This window comes from Centrocercus urophasianus, unplaced genomic scaffold (genome assembly GCF_019232065.1).
Source record: "Centrocercus urophasianus isolate 14NV4802_14NV808 unplaced genomic scaffold, USGS_Curo_1.0 seq_12, whole genome shotgun sequence".
NCBI lineage: Eukaryota > Metazoa > Chordata > Aves > Galliformes > Phasianidae > Centrocercus > Centrocercus urophasianus.
In genome coordinates, this window is record NW_024884364.1 from 37049400 (window position 1) to 37071931 (window position 22532).

At 34.6% G+C, this 22532-nt stretch overlaps 1 protein-coding gene across 1 annotated transcript in view; it reads left to right on the forward strand.

Annotated features, from left to right (window-relative positions):
• CFAP47 (cilia and flagella associated protein 47) overlaps positions 1–22532 on the forward strand; it is a 259426-nt gene that overhangs the window by 48716 nt on the left and 188178 nt on the right. The window contains 9 exon segments of the mRNA XM_042809679.1: positions 2279–2379; positions 3097–3256; positions 5300–5492; positions 6194–6403; positions 11198–11298; positions 15199–15318; positions 15784–15789; positions 16979–17204; positions 18037–18240. Of these exon segments, the coding sequence (XP_042665613.1) occupies positions 2279–2379; positions 3097–3256; positions 5300–5492; positions 6194–6403; positions 11198–11298; positions 15199–15318; positions 15784–15789; positions 16979–17204; positions 18037–18240 (1321 nt within the window).

A 22532-nucleotide genomic window follows, 5' to 3' on the forward strand; every position in this document is an offset into this window, starting at 1 on the left:
GAATATCTTACTGAAATGTTATTCATATGTTTACAAAATCTCAGGAGCACTGAAGGGTACCTGGCTGAAAAAAACGTGTAATGTGGGCTACAAGCAGCTCCTATTTATTTTTGTCTTTAATCGAAGATTTCAGAGGAAGTCTTCCTTATGCAAAATTTAAGTCTTAAAGTGATCTCAAGAAGGTCTCTCACATTTCTTTGGAATCATTTAAGATGTGAGGGAGGTAAATTCATGTTAAATGTTTCCACGTATATTTAGTTTAAGAACAAACAGAATAAATATGCATATTAGTATGAGGTTAGTACAGATTGTTTCTCTAAAAAATTGTGAATCTAAGTAAATAACTGCTACTGTAGAAGTGGTTTATGGATTCAGAAGAAAAAACCCTTCAGTTTTCCATTTTTATTGAATTTATAAATCTTTATAGTAAGCTTAATATTCTGCCAAATAGAGCAGGTGTAGAATTGAATAAAAGGTTTTTCTTCAAACTAGCTACATTGGTAGCTAACAAGAAGCAATCATATTAAAATGAATCTGTGATGCTTTCAGTACTTTATAATTGGCTATAATTTCTATTTAAATTTGAGTATTGGAATTACATTCTTATGGGATGTTATGGGGAACTGTGAAGAGATAGTCTAGATAAATGTTGTTTACTCATTATTTCATATAATTATACAGCTATAGGCAACTAGTCAGATTATTTGTACCACTGAAAGCAAATTGATAATTACTACATTCTGAAAATTCAAAATTTGTCTGTTCTTGATTAATCCTTTCAGATCACTTTACAAATTGCACATGGATAAGAAGATATTGCAAGTTCGAACTTGTCATTTGGCAATATACCTAATTCTTTCTACTTTGTGTTGTGGCACATTTATTTTTCTTTCCTATATATTTTTTTTTTCCTCTGACAGATTTTTTGATTACTCATCAATTCAGACTGCCCACAACTGTGCAGTTGGTACTTCAATCTGTACCTTATATCCAATGTTTGTACTCAGAATTGTTCGCCCAGAGAAAAGAATCATCATGATCTCAGAGAATTCAACTCAGTCCTTTAACTTGAGTGTAATAAATGTTTTCAATCAATTGTAAACCTTCCACCCCTTCCTTTTTAAAGAAGTAAAAAATAAAAATGTAAAAGCAAGGTTTTTAGAGTGCTTCTTTGACTGGGATGTTGCTAATCTCTTAAGGACTTTTCTTGGAGACTGATTATTGACGTGTAAGAAAACACTGAATATGCAAAAAAGCAAAACAGAGAACTCAGCATCCGAGTAGATAAATACAACTCCTACCTCATTCAGACAAAAAGGAAGGGTGTGTATTATCCATGTGAAGACAGTATGTGTGCTGTCTTTTAAAAATTGATCAGAGTTGTAGTTTCTTCATGGAGTTTCTCATATCTCCCCTTTTGGCCCTGGCTAGTCCTTCATTCTCGCTGTTTTCCTTGCACAGAACGATGTCTACCAAGAGTGGGGACTCTATGACTGACACAGTCGCACGTTATTTGGTGAAAGCATTATTCAAATGATGAGGTTCCTACTCTAAAAGCCTATTAATTTGCAGAGGTTCCCAGCTTATTAACCAAATATGGCAGTAAACTGAATACTCCTAGAACATCCATCCTAGTTTTTTTTTCTAAATCTTCACTGTGGACTTCACACTGTGCCATGTTTTCTTTATTTTGGCTATATGGTATTAAGAGGAATGCTGTTGTCCTTGAAGTCTTTTCTAATGAATACTGTCACAACTATATTTTATAACTACTAAAATAATATAGAGTCTGGAAGTAAAATTAGTGGATTTGCATGTGAATATAGAATTATATGAAAGTAATATTCTGCAATTTTTATTAAGAATACAAATGAATATAACTAAAGTAAACGCCCGAAGATCTGCTAAGGTCTCCTTTTAATGACTGTTGCTTTTGATCTCTCAAGTATGCTTGTGGATATAGTCTGAATGTCCTTGAATTCATCTGCAACAGGAAGATCACATGACACTGTGTATAGCATCCTTACACAAAGGAGAGATGCTATACATGTGGTAGGTGTAAAATTATAATCATTTGAATGTGACTGAAGGGTCACATTAAGTCAGAAACTTACCTTAGTGATTTTTATAATATGGGAACAATAAAATAAACCATAGCTTTACAAAAGGGTGAGAAACAATTCTATTAAATATGTTCAGAAACAGTTATTTTATGAAGGCATTTTGGAGATCTATTTGTCAAAACAATACTGTATAACATTTTTAATTTTTTCAACAGTACTTCAGTCACCACTGGAGTTCTCCTCAACGGAACTTATATTTACACGACATTCAAGAGGTACGCGTTCGAATATTCCTGATGAAAGTCTGGATTCTCAGGTATGTAAACAGAAGTGTTACTGCCTGTGGCTTTTAATTACTCAAAAAAGGAATTGGAAATTGTTGTATTTTGGATCTTAAAACTTACTCATGGTCTAAACATAATAATTTATGTATTTTAAATATTTTCTAGTTGCTGCTTTGTTCAGGTTTTGAATTCAAGTTTTTCTTTGATCACTACAAAATTTCTAGAGCTCAGAGTTGGGCTTCTCCTGGCTTTCTGATGTATAAGAAAGCATAGGCACTGTGAGACAGAGCAGTTCTGTGATAAAGGAATGGATTATTTTGTTGTTGTTCACACTGTTTTCTTACTGGATTGGAAAAAAATTGTTTTTGGAAGCTTTTTTTGAACTTTTTGTAATTTAAATATTTGAAGACCTGGAAGTCTTTATGTCACGAATCATCTGTTCTTGCTGTTCTTCATTTGTACCGTCAAAAACTCATTTATATTTCACTAAGCAATATTTTGATCTGTTTATCTCACATAATTCTTTTTGTTTTCCCAGTTATAGAGGGCAGTGGCAAACAACTGGAAGTCTTTTAGTCTGTGCTGATATGCATGCTCATTTCCTCACCTCATAGTAAACTGGGTTCTTAATTTATTTCTAGTGCTTTCTTGCTTTCAATGTGATCTGATTGCGAAATAATTGAAATATTGTGGTGCTTGCGGCTTTTCCATTTTTCATCATGCTCTTCTTTCTCTGTAAATACTTACAGAAACTTGACCTGAAGAATATCTCAAAGCAGCAGTTGACGTGGAAGTTGAATTGTGACAATGCAGGCAAAAGTGTAGAAGGCGGTGTATTTAAATTTAGTCAGCAGACGGGATTTCTTGATCCGGGGCAAAAAATCAGTATTGATGTGTTCTTCTGCTCTTGTAAGTAATCTTGTTAGTTCTTCTACAGATATTTTGAACAGTTTTGTCATTTTTATAGAGCTGTTTAAATCAGTTTTCATAGTGAATGTTGACTAGCACTTCTTTTGATGATCTTTGAGTTAATGTGAGTAAAAGGCTTGTTGAAGGTCTGAGAAAATAACCTAATAGAAAACATTTGATCTACTTTGCATGTAGAACGCATCAAAGGCTGGGATACCTGACTTGTTTTCAGTATACTGCTAACGTACACTTGGGTAAACTTTAAATGCTTAAGTTTTCCAAGAATACTTAGAGCATATACGATTCCTTGATTTTTATTTTTTCTTTTTAAATAGGCAGAACTTAAATAAGAATAGAAATTTCCTTCCTCAAAAAGATGTAAAATCAGTTAGGTGTATTATTTTCTGAGTAGTTTGCTCAGGCAAGCAGACACCAAGTTAAAAGCATAAGATAGATTTCTAGAAAAGCTTGGGAGCATGTAGGAAGGTGGCAATCGACAACATATACCAGAAGAGAAATTTCAGAACGTGAATATTAGAATGATTCAGTGAAAATCATTTGTATTTTTGTATTAATAGTTTTTACTATTTCTTTTATTTACAAAAAATCATAAATAATTGTACAAGTCAGTTGCTCTTAATTTGATCTTCAAAATGTTTTCCCATGATCTGTAGCCCTCTTGTAAGATATCTTCATTGAAATTAATTACTCTTCTAGTAGAAAACTAGGTAAAACAAAACCCATACTATAGAAACAATTAATGAAGAGCTTGTAATCAACTTCACAGGTATGCAGGGTAAGGTTTTACTATACGGGGAAGAACAAGCCTTAAAAAGAAGCTTGATTATGCTTTGAAGCAATTTCTTAAAATGTTCCATAATATTTAGAATAATAATTCATAATTATTAAATGAACATGATTCACTGCCTCTGGAAGATGGGTTGATTATGTAATAGGCATAGTGAACATTACAACCACCATCTTCTAGAGTTTTTCCTACTGAAGTAAGAGCTTATATGACTGACTTTTAACAGTTCCTGCACTTTTTTTTTTTTAGGGCTTATCTTTAGCTTTTAACTAACTCTACCTTCTTGGTTTTCAAGTCTGTATAACAGTGTACACAAATTTTTCACTGGCATCCATTTAGTTTGAAGGCGTATATATGTAATATGCTGGACTTTTGGATAATTCATGCCATAACTAAACTGGAAATATTTAAGTGGGTTATGAGGGTGCAAAGTGAGTAACATCTGATACAAACTTGAGGAGCAGAAAATAATTTGAAGAAAATAATTATCTGTAAAGTTAGTTGAACTAATCACAGAAGTACTGGTTACAATTTTATTTTTTAAAGTAACACGTGCTTGTCCAGACACATTACATACGAAATTACTTGTTTTACTATCACTTTCCTTCTTAAATGTTAAGTGAGGATGTTTCCATGCTCATTAATCTGTTAACACTTGGGAGTTGAAGGAAAATCTGTTTCTCTAAAAAATGAAAAGTTTCAACTGTTTGGGTTGTCTTAGAAAACGTTGTAAGGATTTGTTTCTAAACACAAGAGGTATTCATCAGTTGGTGAAAATAGTTTTCTTTTGCTAATTTTTCAGCAGGTGGGAGTAACTGAAAATCTGGAAAATGGCTCTTTCTTCTTTGGAGTAACAGTTTGATAGTCTAACAGTTGGTAAAGGCAGTGCTTTGCTTTACGTTATCAATAAAAGAAAGTATGCTTTTGCCATCTAATAGAAAGGTGTCTTGCAGCAGTTAGCAGGATCACATGAGATGTAACACAAGGAAAAAATTTAATGGAGAATAATCAAGAATTTCAAAAATTTGTGATAAGTTCTTGGATTTGTGGTTTTCTAAAGCAATTATTCTAAATTTACTTAACAAATACATCTTCTGATATAACACTTGCTGTTTGTTAAACTACGTTTCAATTAAGAAATATAACTGGTGACTGTTTTTTAAAGTTCTTACTGTAACTCTTTTAGTTGTTGAATTTATAGTAAAAAATATATTTTTAAAAAACTTTTTTAACAGCTTGTCCTGGGACATATACATCTGAAATGTCAGTGTGTGTAAATGATAATCCATCACATTACAAAGTAACATTGTCTGGTACTGTCAAGTCATCAAAAATACATTTTGATCCTCCCTTCCTTATGCTGATTCCTGTTCCTCTGGATGTGAAAACTGAAACGGCCGTCAAAATTATTCCGCAAGATTATTTAAGGTAAAAATATCAAAATAAGTTTATTACAAAATTCGAGTGATTCTTGTGTTCTGTTCTCTCTTGAAATAGTGAACTCATTTTTCTTTGTGAAGTAAAATGAAGTTACTTGATGATTGCATCTGAAAGAATTCCAGATTGGTCTGGACTGACTTGCATTGTCATTTCAGAACTAGAACCTAAAATTACATAACCAGGGAAAGGATCTTGATATATCTTACAAATTTCCACTTTATATTGCTGTCGTAAAAAAAACAAAACAAAACAAAACAAAAAACAGAACACAAAAAAACCACAAAAAAACACCAAAAACTTGCATGCATATTAGTGTGATAATGTAACCTAATATATAAATGTGAAACTTGCATGCGTATTAATGTGATAATGTAATCTAATATATAAATGTGAAAGATTTAGGTTTAGGAAACCTCTGAAAAAGGAAGTAACATTTAAGTCTTTTCGCAATGAGTAGAAATTGCTCTTTGTTTGGATGTTGAGTTATTGTGGTTAATCCTAAAATGCTGAGGTACATGTGTGCAGAACAAATCTAAGAGAAATTGATTGTACTTGATGTGTATGTCCAAACTGAAGTTATTCTTTATTTAATTGTAAAAAGCAGTTTCATAGGTGTATGAATCTGTGAATCAAATTCATTACTCTCATCCTCTGTACACAATTGCCATTGCTATTTATTTTTAACACAGGAAAACACGAATTCAGGTTGAACTTCCAGAGCTTGAACTTGAAGATGGTGACAGGATTTCCCCTTTTTCTATACGATTCCCAGAAGGACAAGATATTGTTCTTTCGTCAGATGGCACAAATATGGAACTAATTTGTCATATCAGCTTCAAATCATCTACTCCAGTGTCATTTTTAGGGAATATATTCTTCATTGATAAAGATGAAAACAGGTAATATGTGCAATTCAAATTCACTTGGGGTATGGTCAAAACTGTTAGAAGAGGATATAAAATAGGAATTGTAATACAAGTTGGCTGGCTAAAGGAATGCAAGAATTCTGGAGAAAAAAAAAAAAAAAAAAAAAAAGAAACTTAAAAATGGATTTTTTTTTTCTCAATTGTTTTTCAATTCCTAAACACAAATTCAACTTTGGTCCCTAAACTAAAATTTATCTAAGTTGCCATGTTAAGGTCTTGTTTTATTTATACCTTTACTGGTAATTCTTCTGTTTTCTAAGATTCCTTTGGAGGCACATGTTTTTGATTCAACAAATCCTGATGATTTCTATTTCAAACTAGTCTACTTCTTGTAAAATACCTTATTAAAATGTTGCAGGCATTCTATGCTGGATTTCAGTGTGGTATAAGATTTTGGCTTGAGGCAAACTAGAATGTCTGAAAATTATTATTATTATTTTAAGCAATGAAATGTTTATGACAGTGTAGAGTCTTTTTTCTGGTTTTATCCTAGTTATATTAGGAGAAGATGTTGACATTTATCATGTATTTGCAAATCTTTATGTATTAGAAGAATTGCTCAATTTTCAGTCCTATCAAAAGCTTCAGACATTCCCATTGTATCTAAGAATTCAAGAAGAGACAGGTCTGAATAACTTAGCAGGCCTTTAAGTGATTTTAGTTGTTTTAAAGACTAATAAAGTAGAACTGTTTAGAGGTACTCACCAAGTAAAGATGGTGAGACAAGGGCAACTGCATTACAAATCGGAATTAAATTTTGCTGGAAAGTAGCAAATGAGCTGTAATTAGTTATCCTTCCATCTCTGTTCTTCCTTAGTCTTCTGCTCTCCATGTGTCTTTCTTTTTTCATTTCTCTTTCTTTATATTCTAGCTGAGTTGTTTTCTGATCACTAGTTCTGCCTGACAAAATATGGGAAACTGGTTGATGTCATCTCCCTCAGTGCTACATAAATCAGTCTTCTGTGCTTGGTTAGAGTAGGCCCTATCAGAGCAAAGGACAAGTGAAACATGCTTTATGTTTTACTTTTTTTTTTTTTTTTTTTTTAATTTTCCAGAGTTATGCGGGAATAAGTTCTATATTTAAAAAATACTTAAGAATTTATGTGGTCTAATTCTCTTTAAAACACTTGTGGTTCTAACTCAGATGAACGTACAGAACTCTTCCTTTTTTACTTTAGTTCTGTTAACGACAACTGTATTTTTCCACAGTTGGAATCTATTTAGTGATGAGGACAGATAGAGGCATGAAATTCATACATATTAGGTTGATTTTTAAAAGTAGTGATCTGTCTTTTAAGCAACTTTAATGGCGAGAAACTATTCAGAAGGTCTCCTCTTCCTCTGGTAAATGGAGATCAAATACAGTATTGTGTGTTCAGTATTTGTCTATTTAGTTCATCTCTTTCCTTTGTGGGATGAATAAGTGTGTGTGTATGAAGGAGAGTGTGATGGAAAAGCTGTTCCTGCAGTTTCTGTTTTCAATAAAGGGAGAAATATCTCACACTCCAGCATAGAACATGCTTTTTTAAAGCATAATAATAAATTTTATTTTGTTTTGAAGTAAGGGCTGCGCATACTTGAGTTGTAGCTGATCATATTGGAATAGTTCTTCAGATTTCTGTGTGCAGATCATCAGGCAAGAAACCCTTATTCTTTTTATTTAGTTGTAAGATTTAATCATTGTATAGGATGTGATTCATAACTGTGTGCTAAAGCTTGAAGTAATTATGAGGAAAGGATAATCTGGGCATATGATGAGATCTGAAATATAGCTGCTGAGGAGACAACATTTAATTAAAATAACTTTCTATGGAGTGCACTAGCAGCTTCTTACATCTTATTATAGACAAATAATCCTTTCTGCTCTGTGTAATAAGATCTTTTCCATATTTGTCATTAAAATGAAATAAAGGAGACCATCCTCAATTTAAATGCAAACTTTATGAGTTTTTCAAAAAGAGGTGCAAAATAAAAGTCATCATAGTAACATTAAAAGGAATCCATGTCTTTTAAAATTAAGATAAAAAAATTACTTTCAAGAATGGCCAATTATCTTTAAAATGCTGTATTCTTTTAAAATGTTTTTTGTTTTTTTTTTTTTTTTTTAAGACAATACTAACAATGCTGGTTTGCTGACAGATATTTGATTTCCTGTCAGTGAGCTGAATGTTGGTATGGGCTTTAGGAACAGCTGATACGAACAGAAATGAATGAAATAACACACTATGAAAAACAATGTGTGCTGTTAGTGCAGTAAAATTATTCCTGTTGGCTTTTGGAAGGAATTGTTTTTATCTCAACCAGAAATAATTCTTAACTTCTATTGGAAAAGTCTAAGTAGGCACCTGAGTCTCTAACCTGAAACATATACTTCTGATTCTTTAAAACTGTTAATATGTTCTGTGCATTGAAATTCCACTCTAATCTGCTCTTGCAATCTGTTTTTTTTTAACCTTCTTTCTTCTCCCTCCTTGCTGTTCATGAGAGATGTATGGAATGTGTCTGAAAATTACGTGTAATTTCACACACACAATGTGTTGGAAATACTACTTCCCTGGGGCAGTGGTCAGGCACTGGAACGGGCTGCCCAGGGAGGTGGTGGAGTCACCGGCGCTGGAGGTGTTCAAGGAACGTTTGCACATTGTGTTGAGGGACATGTTTTAGAAAGAGAGCTATTGGTGATCGGTGGATGGTTGGACTGGGTGATCCTGTGGGTCTTTCCCAATCTTGGTGATTGTGTGATTCTGTGAACCTCAAACCTGACTCAGCTAACTGTGTAGGCCTTTGAGCGGTTAGTTTCAAAATGCGTGACTAAGGAATCTGAACTACTCTGTTAAATAAAGTCTTTTAAGAAGATACGATTTTGAGGCCTTCTCAAGCTTTGAAAAATGGAACAATGGAAGTAAGACATGACCCATATAAGGTGAAACTGGTCTTGATTAGGTTCCTGGGTCCTTTGATAGGCCATGATATTTTACAGCATCAGTTGCTGAAGACATTAATTTTTCAGATATTCTCCCTTTGTATTTCCATTTTCAAAGCAATAAAATTATATTTTTAATTATTTGAAGAAATGTTAAACTACATCATTTTATGTTGTTACAGGATGGAGTTGAAATGTTTACCTATTTAGGTAAAATATATCCTGTCTTTAACTACATGGATAAGGATGCTACTTTATATTTTACACTGTTTTGCTTTTCTAAATCCAGGCTTAAAATTTCAGTTGATTTGCATAGTTCATATTAAATCCATGTAAATAATAGCAATTTTTTTCCTGTAAATCAGATTGGCCCTGGCTTAAGGGATAGATACTGTTGAATTTGGCAGCACATTGACATTGTTTGCCTTTGACACAGCAATTATGTTTTACGGGAAAAATAATTCTCTATAGCTATAAAAGGAAACAGATAAAAAATATATTTCTCCTGTAGGCAAGTAATTTACTGTGTGCATAGATTACATTAAATGGATAATAAGAAAATGCATTAATGTTTATTTAATGACTGTCTTACATGAGAATCATGAGAATTTGCAGTTAATTTCAATTACTGCTTTAAATCTCTATTTTTTTTTTTTTTCCCTCCAAAGCAGAGTAAATGACTTTTCATTTCACAAGGCTGATACAAAAAAGATAACAAAATTCAGAAGTCTTGACCAAGTATAAAGGAAATGGAAGAAATGTTTAGTTATGACTATTATTTCCTTCAAATTGAAAAATCTAAATTCAAAAAACCCTTTCAGTGTGATTTAACACCAACGCACAATTAAAATACTACCATGCCCTACTTTCACTCCCTCAAAAGAACAGGGGGAGAAAATATCATGGGGAAGGGAAGAAGGGAAAAGAGCAGTAATAAATAAAAGCAAACCAAAAGTACCTTCCTCCCATTCATGTTCTTCCTCATCCATCTTGAGAGGCACAGGGAATGGAGATGGATGTGTGGGAGGGGGAGTGGGGGCTATGGTCAGTCCATAACGGTTTGTCTGTGCTGTCCTCCCTGGTCGCTCTCTGCCCCTGCCCCATGTGGGTCCCTGCCACATTGTCACTCTTCCTGAGCCTTTTCCACATGGGCTTCCCAGAGTCTGCAGCTTGCCCAGCACTTCTGCAGGGAGACAGCCTGCTCCTTCATGGGCCTCTCCTAGGCCCATAGGTCACCCACCTTTCATGTGGTGGGTAGATGCATTGCTGTGATCATTGTTGACAAAAATGGGCAGCTGGGGAATCTCATGCTATTTCTGATTTTGTTCATGGTTGGAAGTTCAGGAAGACATAATATGATTGATCTTAGCCTCTAAAAAAATGTAATGAAACTGAGATATGATCATTAAAAGGTAGCCAGTTACTAAATCCTTCCAGTTCTTTTCTTGTCCCAGGTCTCAGTGTTTCATGAAAGAAAACATTGTCACCTTCTTTGGGAAATGTGCCTAAACTTTACCTTAGCATTCTCTTTTTAGTAGGCTTATAGCTATCGGCTGTAGTTAACTGCTTTTCAGAGACAGAGTTCATTTATTTCACAAATTCTTTTTTAACTCTTGAAGTTTCGGATTAGTGATATACTCATGCTCCATAGTAAATAAAATCTGATGTGGAGATATGCTACCCTTCCTGTTTCAGCATGTGCAACCTCATCCACATGCTTAGTTACTGAACCAGGATAGAGAAGAAAAGAAGTGGGTCTGAATATTTCCTGTCTTCTTGTGTTGACATATTTTGATTGGCATGGCTAAGTAGAAAACTGTTACTTTGTGTTTTGTTTTGAACAGGTTTTCACTTCAGGTTGCTGCAACAGCAGAGAATTGCCTTCTTACTGTACACTCGTATTTGGCTTTGCATTGCTCTGAACAACAAATTTCTTTGATAAGCAGTGAGTAGTCAGCATTCTGCCTCTTCATATTGTATTATGTTGGGAGCATCTCCATTATTGTTATCAGTGCTTTCAGTGTGGTAGCAGGCATGCTATCCTTAGGATAGTTTTTTGCCTCATTAATTACATAATGATGCTGCAATTAAGTATTTAAAACAGATTAATAGCTTCTTTTTTGTTGTTGAAAAGAGATAAACCCATATAGATGAGTAGATAATGTTTATTGAAAAATATTAGACATCACAAGATCCTAAAGTATTGTGAAGTTTTTAAAATATAAGTAAAGAGCTCAAATGACAGACACCAAATTAGCATGATTTATATTACATTGATAGAATGTGGTTGTCTCTAGGTCAACAGCTAGATATTTTTTGAAGAAAGCAAAGGAGAAGAAAGCTACACGATGTGGCAAGATGCAGTCATTAATTGACTTTTGGGAATGGTTTTCAGTATTTTTAATTGCCATCCTAGAAGACTGGAGAGCACAGCAGTATTTTAAGACCTATTAAAATCCATCATCACAGACTAGAAATCTGTAATGTGTCTCTCTGGCTGCCTGTGTCTGTCTCTGCCTGCCCCACCAATTCTCAGTCTTTCTCTTTCCTGTCTCAGTGTTCTGCAGTTTCTTTGTGTGTATCTGTGTTTATCGGAAGAGATTAGGAACATAGATCAGAAGGGACCTTTGGCAGTCATCTAGTCCAACCTCCTGCTAAAGGGAGTTTAAGTATGGGGTAAAGTATATTTTCTTCAGTTGCTATCTGGTATATTTTGATGAAACAGACAAGTTTTTTGGGTAAGCAGATCATTCCTTAGAGTAGATTTCACTTTGAAGACTGGTTTCTAAGATTGCTTTGACTTAAAATATGTGTTACTCAGACTACCTGAGAGAAAAGAGTTAGTGCTTATGAAGCTGAAAAAGAGATTAGCAAGGAGATGCAATTATTTTTTCATATACAGATGGTAGTTCATGTATCATGGGTGGATCATGTTACAAATTAGTGAAGATGAGAAAGTGGGAAAAAAGTGTTGTCTATTATAAATATTTATTTATTTTGTGGTTGATTGATCATTTTTCTAGAGTTGGTTTTTGGAGAGGCTTTGTAACTTTCCCTTGAGGGTTAAGCCAAAGAGTTGAGGCCATTAAAACTGAATATTTCTGTTCTTTATTGATTCCTTATTTATTTGTTTACAGTGTCATTTTATGGGCTTTGAAAATACTTGTGGTTAAATTCCTTGGGTCTATCTTACGCCGTTGTACAGATTATTTTGGTGTGAAATGCTGTTTAATGTTTAATGTGACTGAGCCATATCCATACAGTATAGTGCCTTTGAAACCGATTCAATAAGCCTTTCCTTTCGCATATCTAACGACACGCTCTTCTGTTTTTTGCCTCTATACCTGTGAATAACCATGCCAGCAATCAAAAATTTAAAAATAAAATAAAATAAACATGCAGAGTTTTTTCTTCTCTTTTGGATGTGTGTATGTCATTAGAAATCACACTGGGGTTACTCTTTTGCTTTGGAATCTGATATCAGAGGTAGCTAGCAGAAAGCCCTTTGATCCTATGATAGGGTGTTAGATCAGATTGCAGCGTAACCTACGTGGATCTAGCGTTAATATCTGTAAATCCTGGTGAGGTTTATGTGTGTGTATTCAGAGTGGGTGATCCAGTAGAGCTCTTCTGCCAAGTGACGAATGCATGAATATAGTAATACAGGGTTAAACCATGAAACTTGTGCTGTACAAGTGGCCATCTATTACTGCATTTTCTCATTATAAACCACTCTGCAGTGTAAAATGTTCTGCATTCATCTTTCTGGTAGATAAAAACATATATTAATGTATTTGCTCTAGTTTATATACTGGTTGTACACCCTACCTTGAAACCTACCTCCATGTCCTGTTTTATGTCATGTAGTTCTAAGATGTATTTTTTCAAGAGTAGGCAAGTGAGGTTTGTTTTTCACTCTGAGTATTTCCTGTGCTGCTATTTATAAATCTTTTTACTTCCTTGTTTAATATCTGTTATGTGAAGGAAGAGTGAAGGAAAGAGAATACTTAAAAAAATGATAGGAAGATAGGGGGTTTTGGCCTTCAAAAGTTGAGAAAAGAAAAAAAAAAAAAAAAAAAAAAAAAAAGAAGATGGGATTAATTTTTGAGAATGAAATTGAGCTGACTTGTGATCTCAGGATAAATTTTTTCATGGATACATGGAAATTATTGATTAAGAAATGCAGTTCCTCATGCCTGTGCTTACACGAAGGTTCCACTGTGGAAGTTATTTTTCCTTACGTGGTCATTTTTTAAAATGAAAAGCAGAATCAGCAAGATCTTGTTTTACATATATTCATATTTATTCTAAAGAGAAAGCCATTTGTTTTGAACATTTTGATTTTTTTAAATTGGTATTTAAGATGAGACAACTTGAAAAATTACTCAGGTTCTTGGATGTGTGTTCAAAAAAATTATGTCGTAAAGCATGTCTTATTTAAGGGCTGCTTTGAAAGTAATGCCTCCTGTTTGATTATGTTGGCCCATGACATCAGAAGCAGCTGTTGGTGGTATGGCAGTGGGGGCTGAACCTTCCTGCCAACATTCTGTTACACTTTCTTGCCATGTGGCAGATGGCAGCCGAGGGGCAGTCTGACACACTGGCATCTGACGCGGTAGTGCATATGAAGCGAATGTGGGACATTGAATCTTTCCAAATGGAAAAAATGGCACCCACAGACATTCACCAACCTTTGCTGAATGCTTAAAGAGACCAAACAGTGAATGTGAACACAGTGAGGCAGTGGGTGGTACATTTCGGCACTGGATGACTACATTTCAGCAGTTCTGGATGACTGCATTTTTTTATGAGGGTGGATTGCAGACTCGTGTTCACCAGTGGTGTAAAGGAATAGCTGATGGTGGTGACTATTTAGAAAAATAGTTCTTCGCAGCTGTCACTCTTCTCTATCAATTAGTGTTATTGTGCTCTTTGTATCTGTTGTCTTTTCCATGGAAATAAGTAGGAGGCATTACTTTCAGAGCAAGCTGCATATACCATTAAATAGAAGCATTGTTTTTTGGATGTTTAAACTATTAAATTGCTACATTTCATACTTCCTAATAATCCAGTATTTAAATCTTCCTGTACCTTAATGCATCAAAATTAGTTATTTGTAGAATATCTGTACCAGCTATAGTTGTCAGTATATGTTAAAGCTTTGCACTGCCGTGTCTCCTCAGGCAGCAGTAGTTATACTAGGATTTCAATTTTGTAATCAGAGTCTAGACTAGTATTCCAAACAGCACCAATCAAAACTGTCAAAAGATATATTTGTGGGTCAGACTTTAACTGTGCTTATTACATAGACTATAAATGTTTCTGAAATATTGCAGTGTACTAAGGCCAGTTAGTCACCCAGCACATCCTCTTGGAGTTTCATGTCATGATTTTTTTTTTCCTTTGAGATTTTCATTAGATCTGCATTACTAGCTAAATTTAAAAGTCAAAGTTTCTGGAAAGTTGCTGGAGTCATGCAGAAACGCCTAGGAGATGATGCTCATTACCTAGCTTTTTTTCTATCTGCGGATGTAAATCCCTTAAGAATATTTGGTTCATGATTCAGAATTCTTGAACTAGCATTGATCTGATCATTGCTTTTATAGCAAGTATGCAGACAAAGCTTATACATGATACGGTTAATGGAAAAAAATATGCACATAATGGTTTTTGTTCCAAGTCTAATGACCAAAATGAAATTTTCATCATGAGTCAAATGAGAGGTTATTTGGTTTAATTAGAGCTTAAAATAAGAAAAAGTATAAAAGCAGATATATATTTATAAACGGTTAGAGTGCTGACAGTAGTGTTATACTCAACTGCTGCTTGTAATCTTGCTGTATAGATGAAGACCGCAGTAGTGGGGAAGTTGTTCTGCATCCATTTTATTCTCCGCAATCACTTTCCTGTAGTAGATCCTCAAGTTCCTCTGGTCCAACTGCTGAAGCATATGATTCCTGGTCAGGTATGGTACAGCTGCACATTTTAAACTCTTTGACCTCTTGAAACTACTTTTCATCTTATTATTGTTTACTACTTTAGATAAATACATTTCACATTTGTATCCTATGCTAAAAAATGCTTCTGCATGTTTGATCAGTGAATACTGGAGAGGCTTTTCTCTCCTGTGAAACCGTAGCAAACCTGGTCTAGGTTTTATCAGCAGAAAACACTCTCCTGATTTTTAACAGATTCAGTGGAAGGGAAAGTATTTAAAAACAAACATTCAAGGAATAACAGTGGGCTCACTTGCAATAAAATGTCCATGGAGGAGCCATCAGAAAAGTCACAGAACAGAACTAAGGGATTAGTTGCTAAGGAAGGCACATTTCTGTAGTCATGAACTAACTAACTATGGAGAAGTCAAGCTGGACTTCAGTGCTTCCACTGTATTTATGAAGTACTGTATAAAACCAAACATTATCACTAGAACTTGGTTAAGTTGCTCCTCCATATGAATTAAGGTTATCAGGTCTTTTGTAAAGCTTCAAGAGACTAATGTCTGAGGCTGCTCACGTCTCTTTCACTTACTAGTTTTCTGGATAGGAAGTTAGAACAGCTGAAGTTACTGCTGCTGTTTCGTTATTGGTAGGATTCCACCACTTTTGCAGATCACAAATGTGTCTAACCAAGACAAGTTAGTTAGATGTATTAAAAATTAACTGTATCAACATGATTCATTTGTAATGGAATGATGTAAGATGTGTTCAAAAGAAAACAGATTCAGATATGAAAAGGCAATAATCTCTGGCAAGGGGTCAGTGACGAGATAAGAGAATAACCTCATCAGGCAGCCAAACTGTTCAAACATCTGTCTGCTTGATCATCTTATTAAGGACCTGACTCGCTGCTCTTGCTTCCATTGCATTGTATTGTTTCTTTTTCCTTCCATAAATCCTAAACAAATATTTATTTAAATGTGCAAGGTATTAACTAGATTACTTTTGCATCATTTAGTGACACAACAAAACTGTTATGGTAGTGTTGATTTTGTCTCTAAAGATGTATTTCTGTCTGAGCTATTTGTTCTAGATTGTATTGTTACCTTTTATGCAATATTTTTGTACCAAAGCCCAGTAATAATATGCAATTTAAGATTTAACCAAATCAAGATGGAAGAGAGAGAAGACCTAGCAAGGGAGAAAAGTCCGAAGACTTCCTTTACTGGTCAGGGAGTAAGCTTAACTGTACCTACACAATCCCTGATAAACTGTTTGAACACAACTCAATTCCTGAGCCATGCTCTGTGATTGGAGTGAGGAGCTATCAATGACTAGTTGGTAAAGCCGTAGCTATTGGAACTGCATGTAAGGTTTTTATGACTTCTGACTATTGTTTCAAAAGCCTTGTCTGACTTTTTTTTTTTCTGATTGGATAGTAACTTAAGTGAAATTCTATTGCAAAAACATATCTTTTTCTGTGCCCAAGACATATACATGTCACTTAATGTGATCTATTCTTGAAATAAATTGATCATTAGTCATTGACAGTTGTTTTTGTTTTCGAAGAACTTTTGTCTTTCAAAAAAAATGCTATTTTTTTTATCAGATCAAGATAGGAAAATAAGGAATCATTTTGTTTCTTTTTTTCTTTTCTTTTTTTCCCCCTCTATCATTTGGAGTCAGATATTACTCTTGAAAGGGATGAAAGTGCTGAGAAGATGAGTGAAGAGACTGAAGCTGACAGTCAAAGTGATGGGAGAGAAAATGAATCTGAATTATCATTTTTCCCTAATGAGAACAAAGAAGACTTCATCTTTCAGAAAACTTTAACTGCTGTTCAGAGTTGGTTCACTCTCTTTGGTTGGTCTAAGGGACCAAATCCTGTTTCAATACCCCATTCACTAAGACGGTAATTCATGTCTACATAGAGCTAACTTGTGTCTGCCTGATAATATATAAACAAACGTATATAATCTGAGGAATATAGACAGAGTTGAATGCACAGTCCCATATTAAGATTGTATCATCTATGCTACGTATGTTTATATATTATATAAACATGTCATTTAGGAGTTATTTTTTAGTTTTGGAAATGTGTTTTTAAGTACATTTCCAAATGTACTTACACTGTTTCTGAGTACGGTGCTCTCATATCACAGTGAGGTGTATGCAAAATATGCAGCTAAAACCAGTTAAAACCTTTTATCTGAAATTTATTTTCCTCTCAGAATGAGCACAGATTTATCAATTGTTTCTACTTTGTTGGCATATATAACTTTTCAGCAATGTCTTTTACCTTGGGTTCTCTGGGCGGGGGCGCGGCGGCGCCGTGAGAAGGAGATGGGGAAGCAAACGTAATAATCAGTAGTTTTGCAGACACTCTGGAAATATATTGATCTTAGTGGCATCGTTGAGTTGATTGTCTGCTTTCGTACTCAATATCATAGAAACCATTCTCCTGGGACACGTGTAGGCATTTATAAACATGATAGAAATCAGTTATGTTTGGCATGAAGCAGTGATAAAGTCTTTTGCGTGTGAAGTTATTAAATGTTGCATGAATTTCAAAATTCTTACATACTTTTAAAAATTCTTGTAAAGGAAAAACTACGATACTTATCAGCCTTCTTACAGCTGTTTTTGTATCATGCTTTATTACATTTATGATTGTCAATGATAAAATAATGCTAGATTGTTTTGCTCATTTAAAAGAGTAATATCAGAAACTTTTTCTCTCTTAGTGATGTCTGTAAAGTCAAAATGACTTCTTCCCAAGAAAAGGTTTTTAAACAAAATCTTGACAGAGATACTATTTATGACATGTTGTTCCACCTGAGCGGACAGTTGTTACCAGGCATTACATTGAGCCAGTCGCTGCCCCTTGATCCAGTTGAACGAATGATACAGCTGTACTGGCAGCATTCTACGTTGCTTACCTTCCTTAAGTAAGTACATGTGTGATATAATTTCTGTCATTTCCTACATTTATTAATTTAGCTCAAACATGATTCCAGCTAAACTGTAAGTTTAGGAACTCTGGCAGTCTTATTTTATTATGTAAAATGGAGCAGCTGTGAAATATGGTGCAAGTAAAAATTGACAAACTCTTCTTCATTCTTCTTGTTCGGGTGTGAAATGAATGACTATTACTTTCAGAGTAAGTCTAATGTCATGAAACCTTAATGATTATCTGAAGCCCTCAAATCCTGCATTTATGCATCTTTTTAGCACTCTCAGTGGTGTTCAAGGGGCTATCCTGCAATTTAAGATCTATTTACTTACTGTCCTTAATACAAGCTTCTTCATGTAACAGGCAGTGATGAAGTTGTATACAAACTTATAATGAAACCATTGTACATTGTCTCTCATGTAACAGAAGGGTCAGAAGCTGTAGCGATACTTGTGTCTGCTGGTGTATGCTGTTTCTCATGCTAAAAACAGAATAGTAGTGAATGTAGTGCCATCAGCGAGTATTTTTTCCTGGATACATGTAAACAGAACAACTCATAAGAGTGGCAAATTGCAACTTTAAAAAACCTCATTGATATGGAAAACCAATGTTTATCTACCATTATCTCAAACATTTTTTTTCTGTTCTGTTATAGAATTGTACTTTCAATAGTTCCATCTTCCTGGGGATGCTGAGTCAACTCATTAGATCCCATAAACTTACTTACTGCAAAAAAATCAAAAAGCCTGATGGAAGCCTATAAAAAATAAAATAAAATAAAATGCTGTGCATGGCTTCTTTAATTCAACTATTTTAAAATTAAAAAAAAAAAAGAAAAGAAAAAGCTATCTGAATCTTTACATTGATAGCAGTATTACTGATAACCATTTTAGTAGAGAACCAAGTCAATAGACATAGAAAAAAAAGCCCAGCTTTAAGGTTGTCTGTGACAGTAGTGGGGATTTCCTCTGTTGTCCAGTAACATTGGATTCTTATTTGCAACTTTTTAATAAGAGGCAGAACAACATTACTCTGTGCATCACTGATAACATAGTGGCAGATGATTCAGAAGAATCATGCCAGCAATGTCAGAATGATATCTTTTTACTTTCTTCAGTAATGAGAACAAATGCTTACATATTCCTGTTGTTTTTGCCTCCTCTGTGTACATTCTGATACTAAATAAAAGGATTGATGGATACATCTCAACCTATTTTTTCCATTGTATCTCAAAGGCTGGAGTCATTAGCCAATGGTCTGCTAAGAATGTTTTACCATCATATTATTAATGCCACCCTGCTGATTCTTCTTTAGGAGTGTTACATCCTTTCACATATTAAGGCATTGAGTTTGAGGAAATACAATGCCGAACAGTTCTCTAAGTGAATTCAAGAGATTTTCTTATCTATTTAATTAGTATACAGTTGTTTTACTGAGGACAAAGGGACAAGAACCTTCTTTAATTCTGACCTAAGAAAAGCTTTTTGTTTGCCACTACCTTAGGTTTGGTGTCAAGTTAGTATTCCTAGGAAAATTGTTAAGAGCAACTTCAAGATGTGCTTCCTCTGCTGAATCCTGTTACCTTTATTAACAGTCCTAAATTTTGCTACACAAATCATCTCATTCTGTTCAGTTCCTGTCAGGAAAGACTATACTGATCTTTGAATTGGCAGCTGATGTCCCTTTCAGAGTCCTTCACTCTTAACTTTGGGGTTTTATAGCTCTATCTCAAACTAACTTAATTTTAATTATTTTTTTTTCCTATCTAACTTCAGATGTCATTGTATCTTGTAGAAATAGAGGGATAGAGAGAATATCTCTGTACCTTATTTATTTAAAAAAAATTTAATTGAGAAATGCAAACATTTATTCATAACACTGAAAATGAGCAGCACATGGGGAAACATTTTTCCAAGGAGGTCAACCAGAAAAGTCTACGATGAATGATGTTGTGTGATGACTGGAAACAAAGACATAATCCATAGCAGTCCTAGCAAAACTGTAGTTTGCCACAGAGAACCAGACCTAGCTGGACTCCTGAGCTTGTTTGCACTTTCTGCTAGTTGATTAAATCGACACTTAGTATTATGATATCCTATTAGTTTTTGCCTATTCTAATTTGAGTCCTGACAGATTTCTCCGAAGTTTGTGCTTTATGGATATTCTTTTCCTGCCAGTGCATTTAAGCATTACCTAGGATACTTGCATTTCTTCGCGAGTTGCTATTTAATAGTGCTTTTAGTCCTGTTCCAAACATGTCAGATGTTTGTACTGCTGGTACAACTGTATGTAAAGATAGTAGGACAGCGAGAGTCAGCCTAGAGAGCAATTAATCTGTCATCTGCCATCCCTGCCTGTTCATTGTGATTTGTGGAAAGTGCAACATTCCATCCTGTGGAAGCCTGGGAGAACACGCACACAACAGAAAAACAGTTTTCAACTTTCTTCCTCCAACTATTTTCTGGTCAGCGTAGTTCAAATTAAGTGTAATTCATCTTTCAAGTTTGTCAGCTACTGAAGTAGGTGGATGTTTTTCACTATTTCAAATAACATTCAAAGAATCAGTTTTATGTTTCTTGATATCAAAAAGCTTATTTGGTACTTTATTGTGGCAGTTAAAGAAAAAAAATGGGCATTTTGCAATATAAATAAAATTAATTTGTAACCCTCATCTGGACCTGCTCAAATAGCTCCACATTTTTCTTGTAGTGGGGATCCCACACCTGGGTGCAGTAAGTTAGATGATGCCTCAAGAGTTCGGAGTAGAGAGGAACAACCACCTCTCTTGCTCTGCTGGCTACTTATCTTACGATACAGCGTAGGATACAGTTGGCTTTCCAGGTTGCATAGAAGCATATGCTGCTGGCTCATGTTAATCTTTTCCTTCACGAGGACACTCAAGACTTTCTCCACATGGACTACTCTCCATGATTTCTCTTAGACTGTAGTAATGTCTGGGATTTCCCTGACCAGTGTGCAACATGTTACACTTGGCCTTTTTGAACTTCAGTTGTTTCACATGGGCCCACTCTTCAAGCCTGTCCAGGTCTTTCTGGATGGCATCCCTTCCTTCTGTTGTATCATCTGCACACCCCAGCTTGGTGTCAGCAGCAAACTTGCTGAGAATGCACACAATCCCACTGTGTAGGTAGGTGATAAAGATGTTGAAGCGCAACGAACTCAAATCCTTAGCTCCTGGCTCCACACAGGACCATCCAAAAATCAAACCCTATGTTTGAGAGTGTTATTCAAATACATCTTGAACTCTGGCAGGCCAAGGGCTGTGACCACTGCCCTGGGGAGCCTGTTGCAGTCCCTGACTACCCTCTCAGTGAGAACCTGTTTCTCATTGCCAACCTGACCCTCCTGTGTTCAGCTTCATGCAGTGATGTCTCAACGTTGTTGTGTAAGTAGCTTTTTTGAGGATGAAAATTATAGATCGTACCTATTTCTGTCTATATACCAATTATAACCTTTGAAAGGAAGATAGAACATCTGAAAAGATGGAAGTTGTGTAGCTTCCTCCTTTTAGTGTTTAGAAAGGACAGAAATGTTGAAAAGATTTCAAGGAACAGAGCTTGTGATTTAATTGAAAATGGGAATTTCAGATATTTTGAGTTTTAGAAGCAGGCTACTAACTGGATGCTATCTTGGATTCCTGGTTAAATATTTCTATTTTAAGACATATGAAATATAAACTATTGGTACAAAGACATACTCTTACTGGCATTATATAATTCAGTGAGATGAGAAATAAGCTGTCATGCTTCTAATGTCAAACTATCTGTACTATATGATTTTGATGTGCAAAGGAAATTGATTTTGGGTCTGTGTGGTACCAGAAAAGTATGATTATTTCATTTATGTGAGGGACTGGTTATACAACAAGAAAAGCTCATCCAATTATTTTCACATTAGCTGTTTTGAAAACACAAAGAGCAATACAAATCTAGATATGGTAGAATATTTTTTCTGACCTGGACATCAGGAAATTTTTGTGCTATCCCTATCCCAAGAAAAAATATTTTTCCCTCTTTCCGTTAACATATGAATTTATAAATATTATTTCTTCAACTGGTTATTTTAGTATTTGTACTACTTATTGCAATTGCATTTTTTACTGCACTCATTTTTTAATTGCACTTATTAGTCACTTGAACAGATGACAGGTCAGTGTGACAATTGTCTGAGTTTAGAAATACCTGTTTTTTATACACATAAGACTTCTGATATCAGTTTCACAGACAGATCATCAAGTTTTAATTCTACTAATGTTATGTAATAGTG